Source organism: Cyrtonyx montezumae, unplaced genomic scaffold (genome assembly GCF_038088225.1).
Source record: "Cyrtonyx montezumae isolate F1298 unplaced genomic scaffold, pur_monq_1.0 scaffold_16, whole genome shotgun sequence".
In the NCBI taxonomy this organism is placed as follows: Eukaryota; Metazoa; Chordata; class Aves; order Galliformes; family Odontophoridae; genus Cyrtonyx; species Cyrtonyx montezumae.
In genome coordinates, this window is record NW_027071892.1 from 8,241,420 (window position 1) to 8,260,828 (window position 19,409).

The 19,409-nt window shown below is 40.4% G+C and overlaps 2 protein-coding genes across 2 annotated transcripts in view; both read right to left on the reverse strand.

Moving 5' to 3' along the window:
• UNKL (unk like zinc finger) overlaps window positions 1–19,409 on the reverse strand; it is a 129,435-nt gene that overhangs the window by 46,881 nt on the left and 63,145 nt on the right.
• Window positions 2,204–19,409, reverse strand: part of BMERB1 (bMERB domain containing 1) — a 41,366-nt gene continuing 24,160 nt past the window's right edge. The window contains exons 3-6 of the mRNA XM_065732662.1: window positions 8,453–8,526; window positions 6,089–6,203; window positions 4,495–4,577; window positions 2,204–3,243 (exon numbers count right to left, since the gene is read on the reverse strand). Coding sequence (XP_065588734.1) covers window positions 3,131–3,243; window positions 4,495–4,577; window positions 6,089–6,203; window positions 8,453–8,526 — 385 coding nt within the window. The 3' untranslated portion in view covers window positions 2,204–3,130. The remainder of the gene's footprint in view (window positions 3,244–4,494; window positions 4,578–6,088; window positions 6,204–8,452; window positions 8,527–19,409) is intronic.

Sequence of the window (19,409 nt, forward strand, 5' to 3'; positions counted from 1 at the left end):
AAGATGAAGGCGTGCCTGAGTACTTCCTGCTGCCAAATGGGACATCATACCTGTGTTTGCAGTGTCCCTGTAAAAGTGGTAAATTATTACTGTTTGGAGGATGAGGGGAAATATTCCTGCAAAAACTTGGGAACTCCATAAATGTGTCTTAGGTAACTAGACATGAGTAACCTGCAGTCACCAGTGGACAGTCAGGTGGAGGAGGTCTGGATGGTGCCAATCTCTCTCCCCATGTATTGCTGGTTTTGAGCTGACATTCCTCAGTTGGGCTGTGGGTTTATGCTTAAAGCTTTTTGTTGAGCTGAGTTGGGTTCTGTTCAAGTGATGCTCAGTTATGTTGGGACCATTATCTTCCCAATGCAGGGCTATGAGCTCTGGGCTGCAGAGAGGTTTCAGAGCTGTCTGGGACAGTCACAACACTGAATAGCTGTTTGCTTTCCTGTGGGTCCTGCTGGAGAAACTTCTTAGCAGTGGAAACTATTTCAGTAGCAGTACTAACTTAGCAAATTCTTTTTCTTGCAGAGCAGTGATCTTTGTTCTGAAAAGTATATCTGCATAGCATATGCATCCCGTTGTAATCCACAACCACTTCTCTACTAAGAACAAAACAACACATGTGCAGTATAATACAGCAGCTTAGTTTATTTGGAAATACACTTAACTTTGCTGAATAGTCAGCAGGTCTGGGGGAGGGTACAAGAGAACCATTTGCTGGTAGAACTAATGATCAGTACAAACAGCACTTTGTCACTTTTCTCATTGCAAACCAAGATCGCTCCCAGAGCAGAGCCGTGTCTACCAGCTCGTGTCAGGTCTGCCTCCAACTTCCTTCTCTCTGATGCCTTTTTGGTTGGATGAACAGCCAGAACCTCAAGAAAAGGTTTTGGGTGCTTTGGTCAAACAAATTTCCTCCTTGCAGTAACTTTGTGTAACTTCGTTTTATGTCACTGAAACTTTAAATACAATCCTATGTTTTGCTGATTGTTTCCTCTTTCTAAGGGAGTGATGGTAGGCAGCTGTGTGGCACATAGGTTATGAGCACAGCCTGGTTTGAACTGTTTGTCACCTCTTGTCTTCTGACACCTGCATGTGAAGCTCTTCACTTACTGGCATTTGTAATGCTTGGTTGTAACAATGGAAACCTGTGAAGGCTTCATGACAGGTTATTTTTATTTTTTTTAATTTCCCTTTGACTTTGTTAATGACGTAGCACGTCTATACCTTAAAAGACATCAGTAGTTATCAGTATCTTAATAGGGTACCAGCAAATCCTGCTGAGTTGGGAAAGAATGACCACTGACTTTTGGATCTCCTGTGTGTATCTTAAGTACATAAGTACACAAACGCTTTATGGCCTTCAACTCATACCAGGCAGAGTAGCTGTTAACAGCTACAGGGCCTTATACGTCCTCTATCAGTGAGGGAATCCAAGTGTATTTGACTATTCAGCCTTGGATATATTTTCTTTTAACATCTTTGTTCAAAGTATTTAACGTGCTTCACGCCTCAGTAGAAACCTTTGGTGTTATTTCCTCCTTAACCCTTACATCTTAAGAAACTTGTCACCACCAGACCTGTGTCATAAGTGAGTCTGCAGTGATTCTGGAAATGCAAATGTTCTTCACTGAGCTAGTCCAATTCTAGAGGGCTGTTTTGAATTTGTACAGGAATAATCTGATTTACTTCTGATGGCGTTTCTCCTCAAAACTTCCTAAGATACTTTCTCTGAAAATCTCTCTGCTCTTCTTGGGTAGCTCTGCTGTTGTATTTCTCTCCTTTACCCACAACTGTGGCTTTTTTGTATACAAGTGCACATTTAACTTGGCTGGCTTTGCAAAATTGAAGTTACTCTTTAAAGAGTTCTTATTTGAAGAACTTTTTGCTATTGATTTGTTACTTCTAAGCCTGAGATTGTTTTCACATATCATGTACATTAACTTTACTATTTACACGTATCACAATACATTGATATGGAATAGTCACACACATACCAGCTACTGTTAGCTAATATTAGATTCTACAAGGTTTAATCTGCATAGAGACCAGAAATGCATTAAATGGAGAAACACACGAGTCTTTCTGTATTGCCCTTAATTTTAAACCTATTTTGTGTAGAAAGCGATCATCTTCATACCACAAGTATCTGCTTCTGTGTTTTTATGTCTTGTGGACAATTTGTATTGGGAGGCTAACGTCTTCCCTGTGCTTGATAGCTTCTATTTCTCATGGTCATTAATTACACAATTAATAGTGGGTTTGAAGTTATTAGTTAGAAGTTCTTTGTGTTGATATGTTCAGCTCTTCTCCCAGCTACCCACTGCTGGTAGGTAATCTCATCCTGCACACAACTTTAGTAGACAAAACATTTTGCGTTTACCCCTCTGAGCCTTTGTGAGGTGGAGAGCTATGAGAGAAATAAGACAGTGTTGGAATAATCATTTATTTACAGATCACTGTAGCTGTGCTTTCTAGAGCTTTACCAAGGCTTATTTTCCCTGGTGAAAGCAATATTTGATTTGAGTGACTCAGAAATAAGAGGGTATAAGACCTCTATCTACTTGCAGCATTCTTGTGGCTGATATTCAATCTTAAGAAATAGTTCAAAGTGAAACTCCACAGCAAATTAGTTAAGCATCACACTAGCTTGAAAGTTGTTTTGCTTGTAACACCAGTTAACCTACATTTGCTTAATTTAATCTATTAGTTGTACTACATACTGCATTGCTATTTGTGGCTCTGACTTTAAAAAGTAGCCAAAATAGAATATTCCAGCAAATGCCTGAGTGGTGTTTGTGAGAGGGGAAAGGTATACAACAAATTCTTATGAAGTGACCCATCCAATTTTTTTTTACCTGAAACTTCTTTCACTTTTAACACTGGGATATTTTTGTTAACACTATTACAGATCTCTTCTGATCACTGGACAGCCACGATATGGATTTCTTGCTTTTTAGGCATGCGTGTTGAGTGATCCATGCAACAGAGAAGAACCTGCCATTGTACATTCCATGTGTTACAGATGTACCACAGTTGATCTTCATTTAGTGGGATGCTGTTAAATCCCTCTACCCTACAGTTTCCTTCAATGAAAACATCTGAAAAGACAACAAACATAGTAGAGAGCCCAGAGCTACATGATGCTGCATTGCGTGGCTCCACAGCAATCTTTAATGATGGCCAATCCTGCCTTGGCAATGGCAGGCTTGCTTGGAGGAGGTTCTGCCTTCTTTTCTGCTGGGCTGCCTGCAATGTTCAAAACAGGACACCATTAAAACTAAGCTCTTCCTTCCCACTCTGGCTTAAAGTACGTAAAGCAAGTATTCTCCCTGCCTGTTCCCCCATCTACCTCTGAGCCTTTTCAATTTCTGTTTCATAGATAATATTCAGGATGCCTTATCCCTTCAGAGGAAGGAGCTAGGAAGGGTTAAAGAATCCAGACATCCCCAAGGGTGAGCTGCTTGCATCTCAGTCAGTCCAGGTACTCTTATTCACAGCCACCTGCTCAGATAAAAGGTTCTTCCACAGATGATCACTTATGTACTGAACATCTCTAAGTACAGAGGTGAAGAATAGGAGTCTTACTAAAGGTTATTCCTCTTAAACTTGGATGTCTTAGCTAGGAGGACAAGAAAAAGGCAGGCTTCCATTTTTTGGGGGGGTGAAAAGAACTTTAACCCTAACATAGCCTTCAATAAATGCACCATAAACTAATGAGGAAGTCATGCTAAAAGGGTATAAATTAGCAGTGCATCCTAAATTGATTCTGTTGACTTTGTACTTCAGCCAATGCATGTTCCCCTGAATGTTCTGTAGCAAGATGTTGGTTTATGCCAGCTTGGAACCAGATTTACCATCCATGGACACTGCTCTCACTTGACTATTTCTGTGTCTGACAGGTGAAAATCAATCTAGTGATGTTTTAAAATTCCTGCTGTGACAGTCTTGTATGAAAGTTGGAGCTAAAAGCTTCCCAGGGATCAGGAAATGTGTGTTGGTAGTACTACCTAATCAATTTTTGTTGAGTTGTTTGTTTATTTACAGTGGTATGATGTGGGAAACTTAAGGCAGCTGTGTAAGTTTGCAAACCTTTTTCTATTACACATCTTGCCAGCTAGAAACTAGACAGTCTTGGCTTCAGGTATCCTAGCATATATCTGGAAAACTCTCAAGATATTTTTGTGAAATCATAAGGGAAAATGATTGGAGGGAAAAATTAAAACAAAATACCAGTTGCTTACAGAAATAGGTTGTGACAGTATGTATATACCAATATAATATACCAATATAATCTGCACATCTGAAATGTAAAAAGCAATTTTAAAGTGGTTTTATGTGATGTGGATTCAATTTTAAGAGGTAATTGGGCATCCAAATTCTAAGTGGCTGTAGTCTAAATTTGGCAGTGGTTGGTCCAACATAGGCACTGAAAGCACTCTTATATTCAGTTGTCCTTGGGATTACTCCTATTGTTTTTCTTAATGTTTAGGAACTCACTGGTAGGAGACTGTGTTGCTTTGTCTAAGGGTTTTAACTTAGTACGTAGGAATTCAGCCATCTCCTTATCTTCTTCTTTCTCTCTAAAAAAAAGAAAGTATGTTACAGACAATGTTTTCTTTGCAAATGGGACAATAAAAGCCATAGCAGCTAGGATAAGATAACTAGTAAATGAATGGCTTTATTCTTGTCCAAAACTTTTTTTTGCTGCTTATTAGAGCATAATCTTTGCCTAAATGGAAACATGAACGAGCATCTTCTGGCATTCTAAGAAACTTCTCCTCAAAGCTTTTCACTAACAGTGTCTGATTCACTATAGTCCCTGATCAGCAGCTTGAAACCATGAAGCATCACCTGAGAGCCTCAAACTTGTTCACCATCCTTCTACATAAAGCAAAGGATACGAATGTGCTGCACCAAAACTCAATTTAAATGTCAGCTTGGCCCAAATACAACATCTTGCATTCTTCCACTGCTACACTTCACCAAAATAAAGTACATTTCTGTTTTCATGAAGACCACAGCAGTAGGGCAAAACTCTGCATAAGGATGTGTTACTGACCTTGGAAATGTCCTTAGCAGAGGCTATCATGTTAGTTTCTCTGCTAGCTTGTTCAAATGCTGATGGAGCATCTCAGAGTAAAAGCAGGCTTTACTGTCCAAAGTTTTAAAGCAAAGCATCAAGTTTTAGTGCAAATGTGTCTCAACACTCAACACTAATGTAGCCACATCTACATGATGCCTATGATTACACTTCTCTAGTGTCTGGCTGCTGCCTGTGTTTGTGATTGGCACACAGTACTGGCTCTGGATTACGTTACCAGCTCAGGCTTTTTGTCAGGCTGCTGCCTTTGGCTGGCTCTCTTTGATCAACTATGGAACTGACAAGCTTTCTTCTCTCTGGTCCTTAGCCTGCTTGGAATTTAAATGTGTTGGAACAGATACTGTCATTTAGGCTAAATGGGCTGATGGAGCCTTGAATCATTACTGCTGAACTGAAGAGGGAAGGGGGGGAAGTAACAGCAAAATCCTGACTACTTATGTGTTACTGGAACTCAGTGCAGCAGCTCAGAATCAGCTGTATGGGAAGACCACAGCTCTGGGCTGAGATGCCAAACTCACTTATCTTTTGGGTTAGGTAGACCTGTATTAGCAATTGCATTCTCACTGTTCTAATGCTACAAGGGGGAAAGAACAGTGAGAACAAATTTTGTATTGAAAAATGATAATAATTTAGACGCCTGTGCCCATGCCCCTTGCAGAATTCTATTTTACCCTGGCAGCCAGTGACAAGATCTTCTGGCAGCAGAGACAGTCCTTCCATTTGTAATGGTAAACGTCCAGTTGCATTCTGATGAGAAAATAAGTCTAAACTGCTCTGTCATTATGGGATGTCAAGTAGGATGTTAATGGCATGGGGAGCAGAAGTGCAGTAATCTAGTTTTTTGTGTCTTGTTTTTCCACAGAACAAGAATGTGGTAATCGGTTTTAAAAGACCAATTCTCTCTTGTCAGTATAAATGTTCTCTCTCACTCCAGAGCAGAATTAGACTTGTGAAATCTTCAGCATGAATTTGGTTGCTTTTGGTTCTTACCGTAATCTTTCCACCTCTGCGTCATCTACGAGAAAATCTCTTTTTTGCACCAGTCTATGGATCTTCTGAATCAGTTCATCTTCTCTTTGTTTCTCCATCTTTGTTTTTTCTTTTTCTGGTCAAAAACAAGGTGGGGGGGAAAAAAATTATTTAGATTCCAGGGAGCTAGGCAGCATAACTTCAGCTGTCTAAGAAAGTTTTGTTGATGGAAATGGATGGCTCTGCAGAACCAAATTCTGCCTGCTGCCTCTTTTCTTTCTTCTACTTACGACTCCTGTGTCTGTTCAGTTTGTGGGCTAGAGCCTTGGTGAAGGGCTTGTCAAGGCTGTTACTTCTAATGCTGAATTACTCTGTAAGATGCTACTTAGTAAAGTATCAAACTGTTTAACAAGTGTTTTGGCTTTAAAGCAGAGGAAAAAAAACAACAACCAAGAAACAAAGCCAATAACAGAAAAACCCCACCACCTTCAATACCAAAAAGAAGCAGTAGTCCATTCTTCTTCATTAAAATAAATCAACTCCTTTTGATCTTGGGGAAAATGAGAATGCTCCAAAAGGAAGAGTTTCTCTCTATTTCATGACTGACAGAACCACAGTAAAGTAAAACCTGGCTACAACGCATCTTTTCTTTCCACTGCTGATAGTAGGAGCTACTGTGCGCTTCTTTTCCATCTGCCCTCTTCACGGGCTGGGAGATGTGCTGTCCCACCCCCTCCTGTCTTTAGAAAGCCCAGTGCCTGAAATGCATGCGTGCTCTATTGTGGCATAGTACCATGAACACTAAAAGCCTGATCTCATGTTGACTGCAAGCAGCGAACTCACGTGCACTGAAAGCGAAGAGCAGGGCCCTGCATGAATCTGTGTAGTGAAGGGAAAGTTCTGATCCATGCGCTACAAGAGAGCCCGGTCCTGGGAAGAGGCTTTTTTCAGGTTAGATACACGCTACGTAAGCAATCTGTTTTGTGGGAATGCCAGCATGGCCTTTAAGGTGAAAGTATTCTTGCCAAAAGGGGGTGCTGCTGGAACTGCTCATACTTCAGTTCTGAACTTTTGCTGATAACTGCGAAGTGCTGAGGAGAGAAGCTGTTGTCTGTTGATCTCCACTTAACACTTTGTGGCTGGGAAATAGTTTCACAAAAGTTATTGGGGGAAAAAAAAACAGACCATCACATACAAAACCCTGAAAACTGATTAATCCTAGGAGTTAGGCAGAAGATAAAGGGGTTAAGAAAACTGCAGACTAGAAGAGGGGAGGCTAGCAAGGGTACTCATTCATAGCTATTTTCCCTCACTCATAATCTTTTCCCACATCATTTAAAAACCAACCATGTACCAGCAGTGTTGTTATTTATTATCCAGTGTGACCTCTAAGTAAGAAGTGTAAAGAAAGGAAATATAAGAAACGTTGTAAATCTGCTTTGTTAAGTGCTGAGAAAAATGAGAGTTCTTATCTGAATATGTGGACTGTGAGAGGGAAAAATGGACCTTTTTTTAAAATTTCATTCTCTTCTTCCAGGGGAGAGCTCTGTTTAAAGCTGCACAATAAAATGTAGGGGGAAAAGGTGAGGATAACAAAAGGAGTGCAAAAACCAGTCCTTTGCAATGAGGCAGCATCAGATTACTTCTGAGAGGTGCCAAAAACACGTAATAATGTTTTATGGAGATAGTGTGGTGAAGCCTGTGAGTGTTCATAAAATATTTCAAGCAGAGTAGGACTATTGTGGATGATATGAAACAGTAAAGCTCAAGTTCTCGTTGATTTCAGCTGGAATTTGGATGTGAGGATTGTAAAACTGAACACAACTCTGTCCCTCCTCAGAGAGGTATATTTTCAATATATTAAAGGTAAAATGTAAAGCATGCTTTTGCCTCTTACTTTTTGTAGGAGCCCATTTCCTTTTGCTATGGAAGGCAGATATAGCTACAGCTGTGACAATAAATTGGTATATCTGGGAAAAAATCTCACATTCACAGTAATGGTTTTAAATCCTTCTCCATTCTCTCTTCAGCCCTCTGTCTTTTCTACTTGACAATCTCTGTGCAAGTTGGTTCCCTCCAGATTCCCAAGGGAGTACAAGTGCAAGAGAACGTGCACCTTATTTGAGTGATATTTGCAGGTTTGCTGTCTAGGGAACAGTGAAATACAGCATGAAAACAACTTTAGAGGACAGACGGTTAAAGATGAGAAGGAAAAGAGAAATGAAAATGAAGGCTAGAGGAAGGAGGAAATATATGAGTACAGAATACATGAAACAGCACTGGGGGGGAGGTGGCTTCTGACCATGCTAGCAGAGGTGTGCTCATGAAACCATCCCCTGCATCACCCAAGCATTATTCTGATATTGAGTTATAGACGGCCATTACCTGGGATTGCTACCAAACTCTGCAGCTCCTTCTTAAGGTTCATGATGTCTTTGCACAGCTGAATGTCATCCATCCTGCAGAAAGGGAGAAAGTACAGTCAGAGACATTTGAACACCATCCTGTGATGACTGAACTGGATGGATCTCGTCTGAGTACTGTTCCTTTCCTGGGCATGTGTATCAGACTGAAGTGCTGGGTTTTAACCCTGGGATTTTTACACAGTTCATTCACCAACTGTAACAGAAAAGCTGTACTATAGTCCCTGTTGAGCTTTTGGTTTCTTGTCTTGCTGGGATCTGATCTGTATGAAGGTTGTACTTGTCACTACAGATTATTTCAGTTCTATCTTGAATCCAACCTTACAGAGCAAGCACCTCAATGTACTCAAAAGTTGTGGAAAAGATGGGTGTGCCATGCTGCACTTGTTGCAGCAATAATTTTCACTGGGAAAAGAGCAAGAGAGTGAGCAGCAGTGGTCCTGGGAAGGGGCAGCAGAAGCTGGTGTGGCATTTGGTACAGCCAGGGTGAGGTTTACCTTCCACTACAAATTTTCTCTGTGACCTTACTAATAACTTAGTCCTGGAAGTTAGCAAGGTTCAGCACTGGCTTTCTAGCAAGCATTGTATTTGACAGCTTCAGTTACACTGGCAGCCAAGGCTCATGTTCTCCTTCTGAGGGCTTCCATTGAAAATCACACCATAAAGAGCACAAAAAGAGCCCGTTAAATTAAGTGCACATTTTTCAATTCAGCTGCCACCAACACCATCCTTGTCTGCACAGATCTGAGTCCTGATTCCATAATCCTGTGACTGAAGGGTATTTTGCCTGTTGTCTGAGCACCAAAAGGAAACTGAAGTGTTATCAGAGCCTGGGTTGTCACAATGCTATTTCAAGATGGGAAACCCATCGTATTAGAGCATGTGTGTAAGAGTGAGCGAGTGCACAAAGGATAATGCAGTCAAATTACAGAATTATGTGGAGAGTGGAAAAAGTAAGTGTTTCTAGCACAAATAAGATCTTAATCACAACCCAAGAGCTTTTATTCCCCCTGCTGCCTCTGCATGGAATACAGGTCTCCATGGGGAGCCGTCCTTCAGATGCTTTGCTCATGTTATTAAAACATGTTGATCCTTCTATTATTTGCTGTTTTGATTAACTCCATTTTGCCAGTTCCCTTCCATTAGCTGTGCCATGACAGCTGTTTCTATTATCTTTTTTTTTTTAATTTGTCTCTTCCCCAAATATCACAGTGAAATACCTCTCCTAATATTCTTTACTATTATTAACCTCCTTATTTAGGGGCTCAGGCATTGTTCTGGACTCTTCCAGCAGTTGTTGAGATATCAGTTTGCCTCTCAAGACATTGCTCTCCTGGCTTACAAGGCTTGCTGTTATTGGCAAGATGAGCATGTTAACCTCAGTGCTAGCCCATGGTTCTCTTGTTCAGCACATCTGGGGACAGAGATCTTTATACCAAGGATTTTTTCTTACTTGGACTGCTCATATTCACACTGATCACGAGCAAAGCCTGCTTTACTCTTGAGATCCATCACACTAAATGGTATTGAAATTACTTTTATCAATTAACAATCTTAAACATTGTCCCCTCGGGAGAATCAGTATTCAAACTGTGCTAGGATGTGAGCAAGCCACAGAGCTCTTTATTCATTCAGTGTTCATGCATTTTGGGTGCCGTATCAATATAATGACTGTTAATATATCTGAAGAAAATGGCCATGGTTAACAGATAGTTTTTTAGCAAGAAATGTTCACCACTGAACTGCTGTATTCAAATACCTGAGGGTCAGACCCTCAACTAGTGAAGAGAATGATGAGCTTCTACTTTTTTCCTATGAGGTAGATTGGGCCCCATTCTGGGAAGATGTGGAAGATGCTATTACTTCACTGCCTCAGTTTGGCTCTCTGCCCTTCTCAAGAAACTCCCAAAAGCTAATGCCATTGCATGAAAATGCCATTGGCAGTATGTTCCAAGTGAGCAAAATCATCTTCTCCCTGTGGCCTCTATGCTCCACATTACGTACAGATGGGAAAAGTATAGGCTTTATACACTTTCCCCACTTGTAGATACAATTGCCCCCACTATTCTAGTTCCTTTTTTTTTCCTTTTTCACCTGACTGCAGAACATAAATCCTGTGCTCTCCATATGCACTTATTTTTTTCATTTCTTTCTCCTGTCTCCTAACTCACAGGAGAGAAGTGAAAATGTGTCCAAGCACTTAAGGGCTGCAGCAGCTCAGTGACAATGCAAATTCCAAAGGTCATGCTCCAGGTTACTCCTCCAGAGTCCCAGCTCCATAAGCCAGTGCATTCTTATGATGGAGAAAGATTCAACTGACCATCTGTACCAATCCCTTAGGCACACAGCACATCTTTCCTCCCATCTGTGTCAAACAGCCTTTGTGTATCTCAACTGCTCCACGGTACCAATTAGAAAAAAAATCAAACTAAAAAAAATGATATGGTTAAATTACTAAAGGAGGGATATGGGATATATTCATAGATACCATGTGAAGGTATTATCCATCTGACTTAGTGAAAGCAGAAAGGATAGCTGCTTTTCACTAAAAAATGTTCATAGCAGTCAACACTGAATGTAGGTCAGCAACTGATGTCCTGGTCAAGTGTCACCTCTCTGCTCTCAAAGAAAAGGAAAAAGAGAAAGGACTCATGGGGATGAAATCCCTTGAAGGCTGTTTAATCCAGACTGTTATGATAAACCTCCTTCCCTTTTCCCTTTTGTGCTCTGGTTCTTGTGCTGGATAGTCAGGGTTTGATGGGAGCGTATTTGTAGCATTGTCAGACCTCTCACGGAAGCATAAAAAGAGCTCTGGCAATCTTAAAGAGAGTGGGAATACACATAGCACAGGAAACAAAAACCCTTTGGGTCCCTTGACCTTTTACAAAGAATCTGGAGACATGCTGAGACTATCCTGTAGCACTTGATGTTCCACATTCTAAGTGCAATCCGTTGGATTTCAAGACAGACGAGAGGGAAAGCTGCACAGACTATTGTCCAGCTTATTTAAGAGCACAGCTATGCTCCCTGTGCACCCGGTGCTCCTCAAGAAGGAGAGCAACACAAGCAGGTTACTGTTCTGTGCTGAATGTAGTAGAATCTCTATAGATAGAGCAGCCCAGGATACTGAAATGATGCCCTTCAGGTCTGCTTAAGCAATCTCCAAAGCTGCTAAGACATATGCATAAAATTTGCAGTATCAACACAACCTTTGCTGAACTCCCTGTCCTTTGGATTTTGTAGTCCCTGTGAAATCATCTTTGATGTCATAGAAAAAGCATCAGTAAACCAAACAGCACTTACAATATGTCTGTTTTTCCCCCCAAGCTAAACTTTAATGCTTGCACAGCAATCCTGAATATATGAATTATGAGGATGATAAAACGTTTCTCTTATAAGAACCCAAATCCATTCTTGGAGAAACTGAAATAGTATCGAGCTAGGGATGGACTTTTCTGACACAGAGTCTGTAATTCTGCTTTTCTGATTTTTGATGACAAGAAATCTTCTGTATGCTTGAAGATATACCACAGAAGCTTGCATTATTTTCTTTCTTTCAAACTATTTTATCAAAACCTAAAAGCAGATTCTTTACTTGCCCCTAAAAAAGATAAAATAGCTCAAAATGAATAAACAGCGTGAGTAAAGGATTTTCTAAACATGTCACAGAATGACAGGAAAATAGGTGGGCTGGAAGAGTCTTCAGTAATTGGGCATGGTGACTCAACCCTGATACATGTTTCTTTGGTCCAGTAACCAGGAGAAGAATGCTCCAGGCACCATAAGATCCACTAGTGATGTGACAGCATGAATCACCTCTGCCATCCACCATCTGGACGAAGGGGTGAAGGGCAAAGAAACAGAGATCTCCTGTTCAGCTGTGCCCCAGAGGGTCTCTGAGGCTGTGGCAGATACTGGCAGACAGAGAGGAATTAAAAACTGGAAATGGAAGGAGTGTTTTGTTTTGTTTCAGTAAAAGCTATTCCATGAGAGTTCTTCTTACCAGCTGTGGGAAACCTGACTCCCTGCTATAAAACCCAGGTACCAGCTATAGTCATGCTTTCTTCAAGAAGAGAAGAAAAAAGGCAAAAATGATATTAAAAGGCAATAGGAAAACCAGTTTTCTCCTTCCACATGGAGAAAACACTCCTTTGCTTTATATGCAATATCAATAATATAAAACAGGAGGCATTACTTCTGGAGCAGCTCACAATATGTGTTTATCAGCACCTGGTGTTACTTAGGCTGGAAGACAGAAAGCTGGCAACTCAGATAACAGATTGCTGGCCAGCCTACTTCACATGTCAGGTTACAAATCAAAATCCTATGATTACCTTTAACTATTAAATGAAGCAAGTCTGCCTTTTCTGGCTAAAAGCAATCTTCAGTGGAAGAAGGGTGGGTAGAAGCACCGGACTGCAACACTGTAAAGTGATGCTGTAATTCAGCTGTCATTTCATTCCTTTGAAGATGGCAGGACTTGAAAATCCCAGTCCCCAGAGGTCACATTTTAGGCATACTTCACAGAAATTCAGAACACTGTCTAAAGAAGCTGTCTGTATTTCATTTTTACTGACATCTTTAAATTCTCTTGAGCTTGGCCATCTCCTCTGCCAGTTATGAAGTGTCACTGTCAGCTTTGCCAGTAACAAGAACAGGAGCATTCCTGGAAATGCCCCACTATGGAAGGAAATGTATCCCTACAAAAATTGTCTAAGCTAATTTATCTAAAAACATGCAATGGAGTATATTCAGAAGAACTTAAGATTCATTACAATATTATACAGAAGACTGAATGTAGAAGCACAAGGCCAACTCATGTGTGATTCATTTAAACTGGTCTGATAGTTTTATTTTTTGTTATTGGACAGTAGATGCAGGAACCTCGAGTTTTCAGTATGTATCATCATTAGCAGAACTGATGATAAAGTTCCTTCTTTATTAGTTTCCATATTTGACCTTTTCTTCGACTGCAACTGTTTTGTATCAAAGATTAACAGAATATAAAAGTATCTGGCATTACAATTAAACACTGGCCATCAGTCCATTTCAGAACTTTCCAATTCATTGTCGAATCACAGCTGATCTATATATATTCTCCTATATATAGCAAAATGCAAGTGAGAATCCACTGAAATCACAAAATCACAGAATGGCTTGGGTTGGAAGGGACCTCAAGGGTCATCAAGTTCCAACCCCCAGGCTGCATGTAGGGTTGCCAACTGCTAGATGAAATATTACATCAGATTGCCTAGTGCCCCATCCAATCCAGCCTTTAATGCTTCCAGGGACAGGGTTTCCACAAACCCTCTGGGCAATCTGCTCCAGCACCTCACCACCTCCTCAGTGAAAAACTTCCCCCGACATCTAATCTAAATATTCCCTCCTTTGGTTTAGAAGCCTCTTCTTCTATCACTATTTACCCATGTAAAAAGCTGATTTCCCCCGTTTATAATCTCCTTCATGTTGTGGAGCTTTTGGAGACATGCTGTGGTGGGGACCACAGTACTCCAGCACACTGCTGGCTCATGTCAAGTTTTTTGTCTACCAGGACACCTAAGTCCTTTCCTTCTCAGCATGGGTGCTCTCAAGGGGTTCTTCTCTGGGTCTGTATGCATATCTCAGATTACCCTGACCCAAGTGCAAAATGTTGCACTTTGCTTAGTTGAACCCCATTAAGTTCACAAAGGCCCACCTTTCAAGTTTACCAAGGACGCTCTGGATGGCATCCCTTCCTTCTGCCGTGTCAACTGCACCACTCAGCTTGGTGTCATCAGCAAACATGCTGAGGGTGCACTCAATCTCATGGGTCTGTCCTGGGACTGGTACTCTTTAATGTCTTTATCAGTGACATAGATAAAGACATTAAAGAGTACCAGTCCCAGAACAGACCCATGGAGGAAACTGCTTGTTACCAGCCTCCACCTGGACATAGAGCCATTGACCACAGCCCTCTGGCTGTGACCTTCCAACCAATTCCTTGTCCACAAAATTTTGCACGCTTCAAATCTATCTCCCCCCAATTTAGAGATAAGGATGTGGTGGGGGACCATGTCAAAAATCATAATCATATACTGAAGGTAATCATAACCAAATGAATGAACCTCTCACTTCTGCAGCTGTGTAACTTGGTGTTGCTTCACTCTACAGTGACTGCACAAAGCTAGGCAGTTAGCAGCCATACCCCAGTGTACTTCAAAATATGCTGCAGGTTCCACAAAAGACATAAAAGTAAGAATGCTATTGGACCTCTGTTGATGTGTTATTGTCCTTGGAAGGAACTTTGATTATGAATGTTTCTCCATGATGAATTTACCCTAAGTTGAAAATTCCACCATTGTGTCCAATACTCTCTATATTTTAACAACCATTACTGACTATCTCACCTCTACTTCTACAACCAATAGCTACATCAGTATCATAGAGAAAAGACAGGTCTCTTGTTTTTTGCAAGGTGGGAACAGGATAAATATTAAAAAGGAAAACAAAAAGTAAGTCTAACTGGAAGAAGAAAACATAAGCAAATAAACGAACTACAACAAAATACAAAACAAAACAAAACAAAACCCACAAGGGTTAATTAATACTCTGGCCAGCTAGTGAAACTGTGGGGCTACTATTAAGTGTTTATTACCAGGGCAATGCCAAGTTACAGCAAACACATCTACATAACCAAATTGTACCTGACATTACAAGTAAACCAATATAATAGTATAAAATGGTCCCAAAACCAGAATGGATCTGTAGAGAATTTGGATGATGTAGATGTTATGAGCACTCTGGAAAAGAGGGAGTCAGCTAATGGCGTATACTGAGACCTTACAAAGACCAATTTTAATTCTAAGTCAACATGGAGGTACTTAATGTCTTTTTCGCTGTAATAACAGCACAGCCATCAAGCAAACATTGGATGCATTATATCTGTAATATTTTTACAGATAAAACAAGGTTTCTGAGGTGAACAAAACTATTATCAATAATTGCTTAAAGCAACCTAACCGGGCTTAATATTTAATATCCTATATGCCCTATATTAAAAAACTGCCATTCAGTACTGCCAACATGGCAGAAATAACCACTCCCAAGACAGCTATAACAGGTAGAAGCAACTTGCACAGCTTTAGTTCAAGGTCATGCAGTATAGCTGGCTTCAAATTCTGCTCTCCATCTGGGAGGCCAGCAGTATCAGGCATTGGCAGATTTCCCAAGGAGTATGTTTCATGATGACAGTGACTGCTATTTTATATGAACTCAGTGCCTTTCACAGCCATAGGCAGTAACTGTGGATGATAAAATCTCACCTATGCTATTAATATTTACTGGGTGAGAATATACTAATATATTTTTAAATACATGAATTCTGCACTGCAAGTGATTCTGAGCTTCAGTTTTGATCTGCTCCTGTATCAGTGGTCTGAGGTTTTGCTGCCTAAATGAAGCTAATGTGTTAACCATTTTTACAGTCATGTCATTCAGCATGTAAATTTCTGTGCTCTGCAGCAATACGAATCTTAGACTGCTTCTAAAACCACACACAAGTACCCACAGCAGTAACACATTAAATGTGCAATGAGGAGGACGCTACATGAGCAGCTCTCTTGGCTTCTGGGTCTGCTATCTTACTAGGAAAGAATAAATGGAAGTGGGACACAGAAATTTGAAAAGGAGAGCATGCATGATCTAAAGTGGTATGTTTACTCTCCTTAGCAGCAAAGACAGATTGGGAATTTACATTTTGACCCAAAACTCATCTTACAGAGAACATTTTAGGGAATAAGCTGAGAGAAGCATGAGATGAGAATGAGAGGGAATGCCAGCTAGCTATAAACTGATGTTCTTACATATTACATATTGTCTGCCTCCTATTAAAGCGGGCTGAGTCTTCAGCTCTTCTGAAAATAAACCCGGAGGAGCTAGAGATAGCAGATGATGACTTTAAACTGTGTTTTCATTTCCTGGTCTGGCTGGATGGGGTCCAGCATAATTTAAAGAAATTTCACAGTATAAATTTTGTAGATTTTGTGCATAGATATTTGTCTGAGCTAGAATGTGACTGCCTAAAGTAAATAGGGGCATTAACTAATTGAGGAAATCTTAATTTTATAATCTGAATATGTGCTTCAAATAAACTTCAGATAATTCTCTGTAGCAAGTGAGTATTCCTCTGAAAATAACGTGGGAAGAGCACAGCTGCTTTCAGCTGCCCCTTTTCTTAAAGGAGGCAACAATAGCAGGGACCAAAGCAAAGGACAGGCTTATGAAGGCTGGTATCTATCTAGCAGGTTGCAGCAACATCTGAGAAACACAGTGACCTGTTAAGCAATTGTTTCAGCTTATTCTGCTTCCTGTATTTATTTGTATCACTAAAAAGAAAATTATGAAAGCTGCCCTTTTTGGTACACACTACCACCATCTTAAGGAAAATTCAGGTATTCTTCTTCAACAGAAAATTACTGGTCTGGAACTACAAATGAGTACACACTGCTCTGGGGAGCCGTGGCCCACACATGACGTATGAGCTCAGTACAGGGATAAAGACGAACTGCAACACCATTCTAAGGATATCTTCTGAATCGTAAGACAATTTTGATGAAGTCTATACCCGAATTGTCCACAGGTGGAGGATGATGCAATTTCTGAAAGCTGTCAGCTGTAGCCAGAGTTATCAGAGACAGTCAGGGGAAAAACACAGTGCAGAGAGCCTTCGCTGGCAGCCCACTGCCCTTTGTGCCATATAGCCTGCGACACAGTAAAGGAAGAACAGAGAGCTTGTGTAAAGAAGGAAAAAAAAATCCTGAAAACCAGTGGAAGAGAAAGGTGGGTATTGAAGGAAGGGTCTTCTGTACAATGGCAGCACAGATAGGGCAGCCATTTTGCATCATGTGGTTGAGCTCCCGTAGACTGGGCGGCCATTTTGTACCACGTGGTTGAGTTCCCATAGACTGGGCGGCCATTTTGTGTCATGTGGTTGAGTTCCCATAGACTGGGCGGCCATTTTGTGTCATGTGGTTGAGTTGGCTAGCAGCTCGTTTGGCCTCGTGCAATCAAAATGCTTGTTCCACCCACTTTCCTCCTGGGGAGAGGAATCTTTCTGTCATTGACCCAGAGCAAAGCTGTAAGTAATTTTAGCATCCTGTAGAGCACAAAGCAAGTTGCTTGTTCAGTGAGACTGCTGCAAGGTGGTGGAACTAAAAAGAGTGGAAATTATTAACTAAAAGAACAAGTTTGGGTATTTTAAATCAATGTGTGATCACAGAAATGTGAGATTTGTTCAAATATAATGGGCATTTTCTTCACTTTAATTTTGAAAACTGAAAATTCAAGTGTTGAATTAGCGTTATGTGTGAGAGAGGCTGAAGGCTGAGAGTAAGCCGAGTCTGCTTGTATTCATATCAGAGAAAAACACATGCATGCATAGTGTTGTATGGTTTTTGAACACTACTTGGTACTGCCTTTTAAGTTTGATTACATTAAATCAGTCTTTTTCTAAGCTTAATTCCACTGCCTGATGCCTTTCCTCAGATCTGCTAGGTGTTCCTTTGAGTTAATAATGGTGATGAGGTATCTGCCTTGATTTCTTTACCCTCCTGCTCTTTCTTTCACCTTCTAGGGTGACTCTTCTAAAGCTGTCTGTGGTGATGAGCTGCCCTGTACAGATTTTATTTGGATACCAAAGCATTACCAACCGTGAGCACCATAATGCATGTTTCTGTAGTGGCAGAGGAACAATGCACTTCATTATCCCTTTTGTTGTCCTACAGATTTCATTAGTCATTGGTGTTTCTTTATTTAGCACAGGAAAGGTAATGCGGACCTCCTTATATTAACACCAACTAAAATAAGTCCTCAGCGCCTTAACTTTCAATGTGAGCAAAGTTGTCTTTATGTCTTGCTAAAGACTGCCTCATTGGAGTTCACGTTCCTTGGAGCTGAGAAAACCTGAGAGACATACTATACAGATAATAGCCGAGGAACTGCCTGAAAGAATGGTATATTAATAATGATCTTACATATCAGCTGATTCACGTACAGAAGAGTGAGAAAATGCAGACTCACTCTTGGCCCCCTGAGCATCCAGGCCTTGCTAGACCTGTTTTGCATTGGTACTGGCTGCTATGTGAGCAATTCTCTGTTACTTGCCCTTTACTTTATGGCTACTGCGTTTGTTCAGGCAAAATACTGATATAACAGTTGAAACTTAATGACTATTGCTGCAGAGCTGTTTCAAAAAATCAGTGATAATGAGTTTTATTATTATTCCATCTCAGTCTGCTTTGTATAGCTTCTTCAAGGAAAACAATAATTTCAATTAGTAGAATAAGATCTTTCCAGGGATTAAGCCTCCATAGCTCTAACAGGGGAAGAGTTTGCACTGATTTTCATCAAAAATCAGGTTTGTTTTTTGTTTCTTATTCTTGACGCTTATAAAATACAGCATCCGTGCTGTGAAGAGCTGTGGTAGTTGCTGGTTTAAGTAAAGCTGAGAGCACCATTAGTGCTGATGATACATTCAGAACATAAGCTCTCCAGCTTACTTCCTTTTTCTTTTTTTTTTTTTTTATTTCTTTGAAGTATATCTACGACATACTTTATTTTAGCTTTCAGATCTGGCTCCATGTGAATACAAAAAAACAAGAAATTCAGTGAGACGGTGAGAAGAGCGAACCATTATTTTTTTAAAAAAGAACATGTAATCTGTGGCTGGAATTAATTCGTTCATCATTTTGTTCATGCTTTTGTTAGAACTGAAAACCACCCAATTTAAATCAAGGGATTTCTATTCTGCTGCTCACTAACAGCATGAGAGGAAAAAATGGGAATGCAAACATACCACGTATCTGTTACTGTTTGTATGTTTTATTCTTTCGTTGTAATAGAAAATAAAGAAAGTAGAAAATAAGCAAGTATAACTAAAGTGA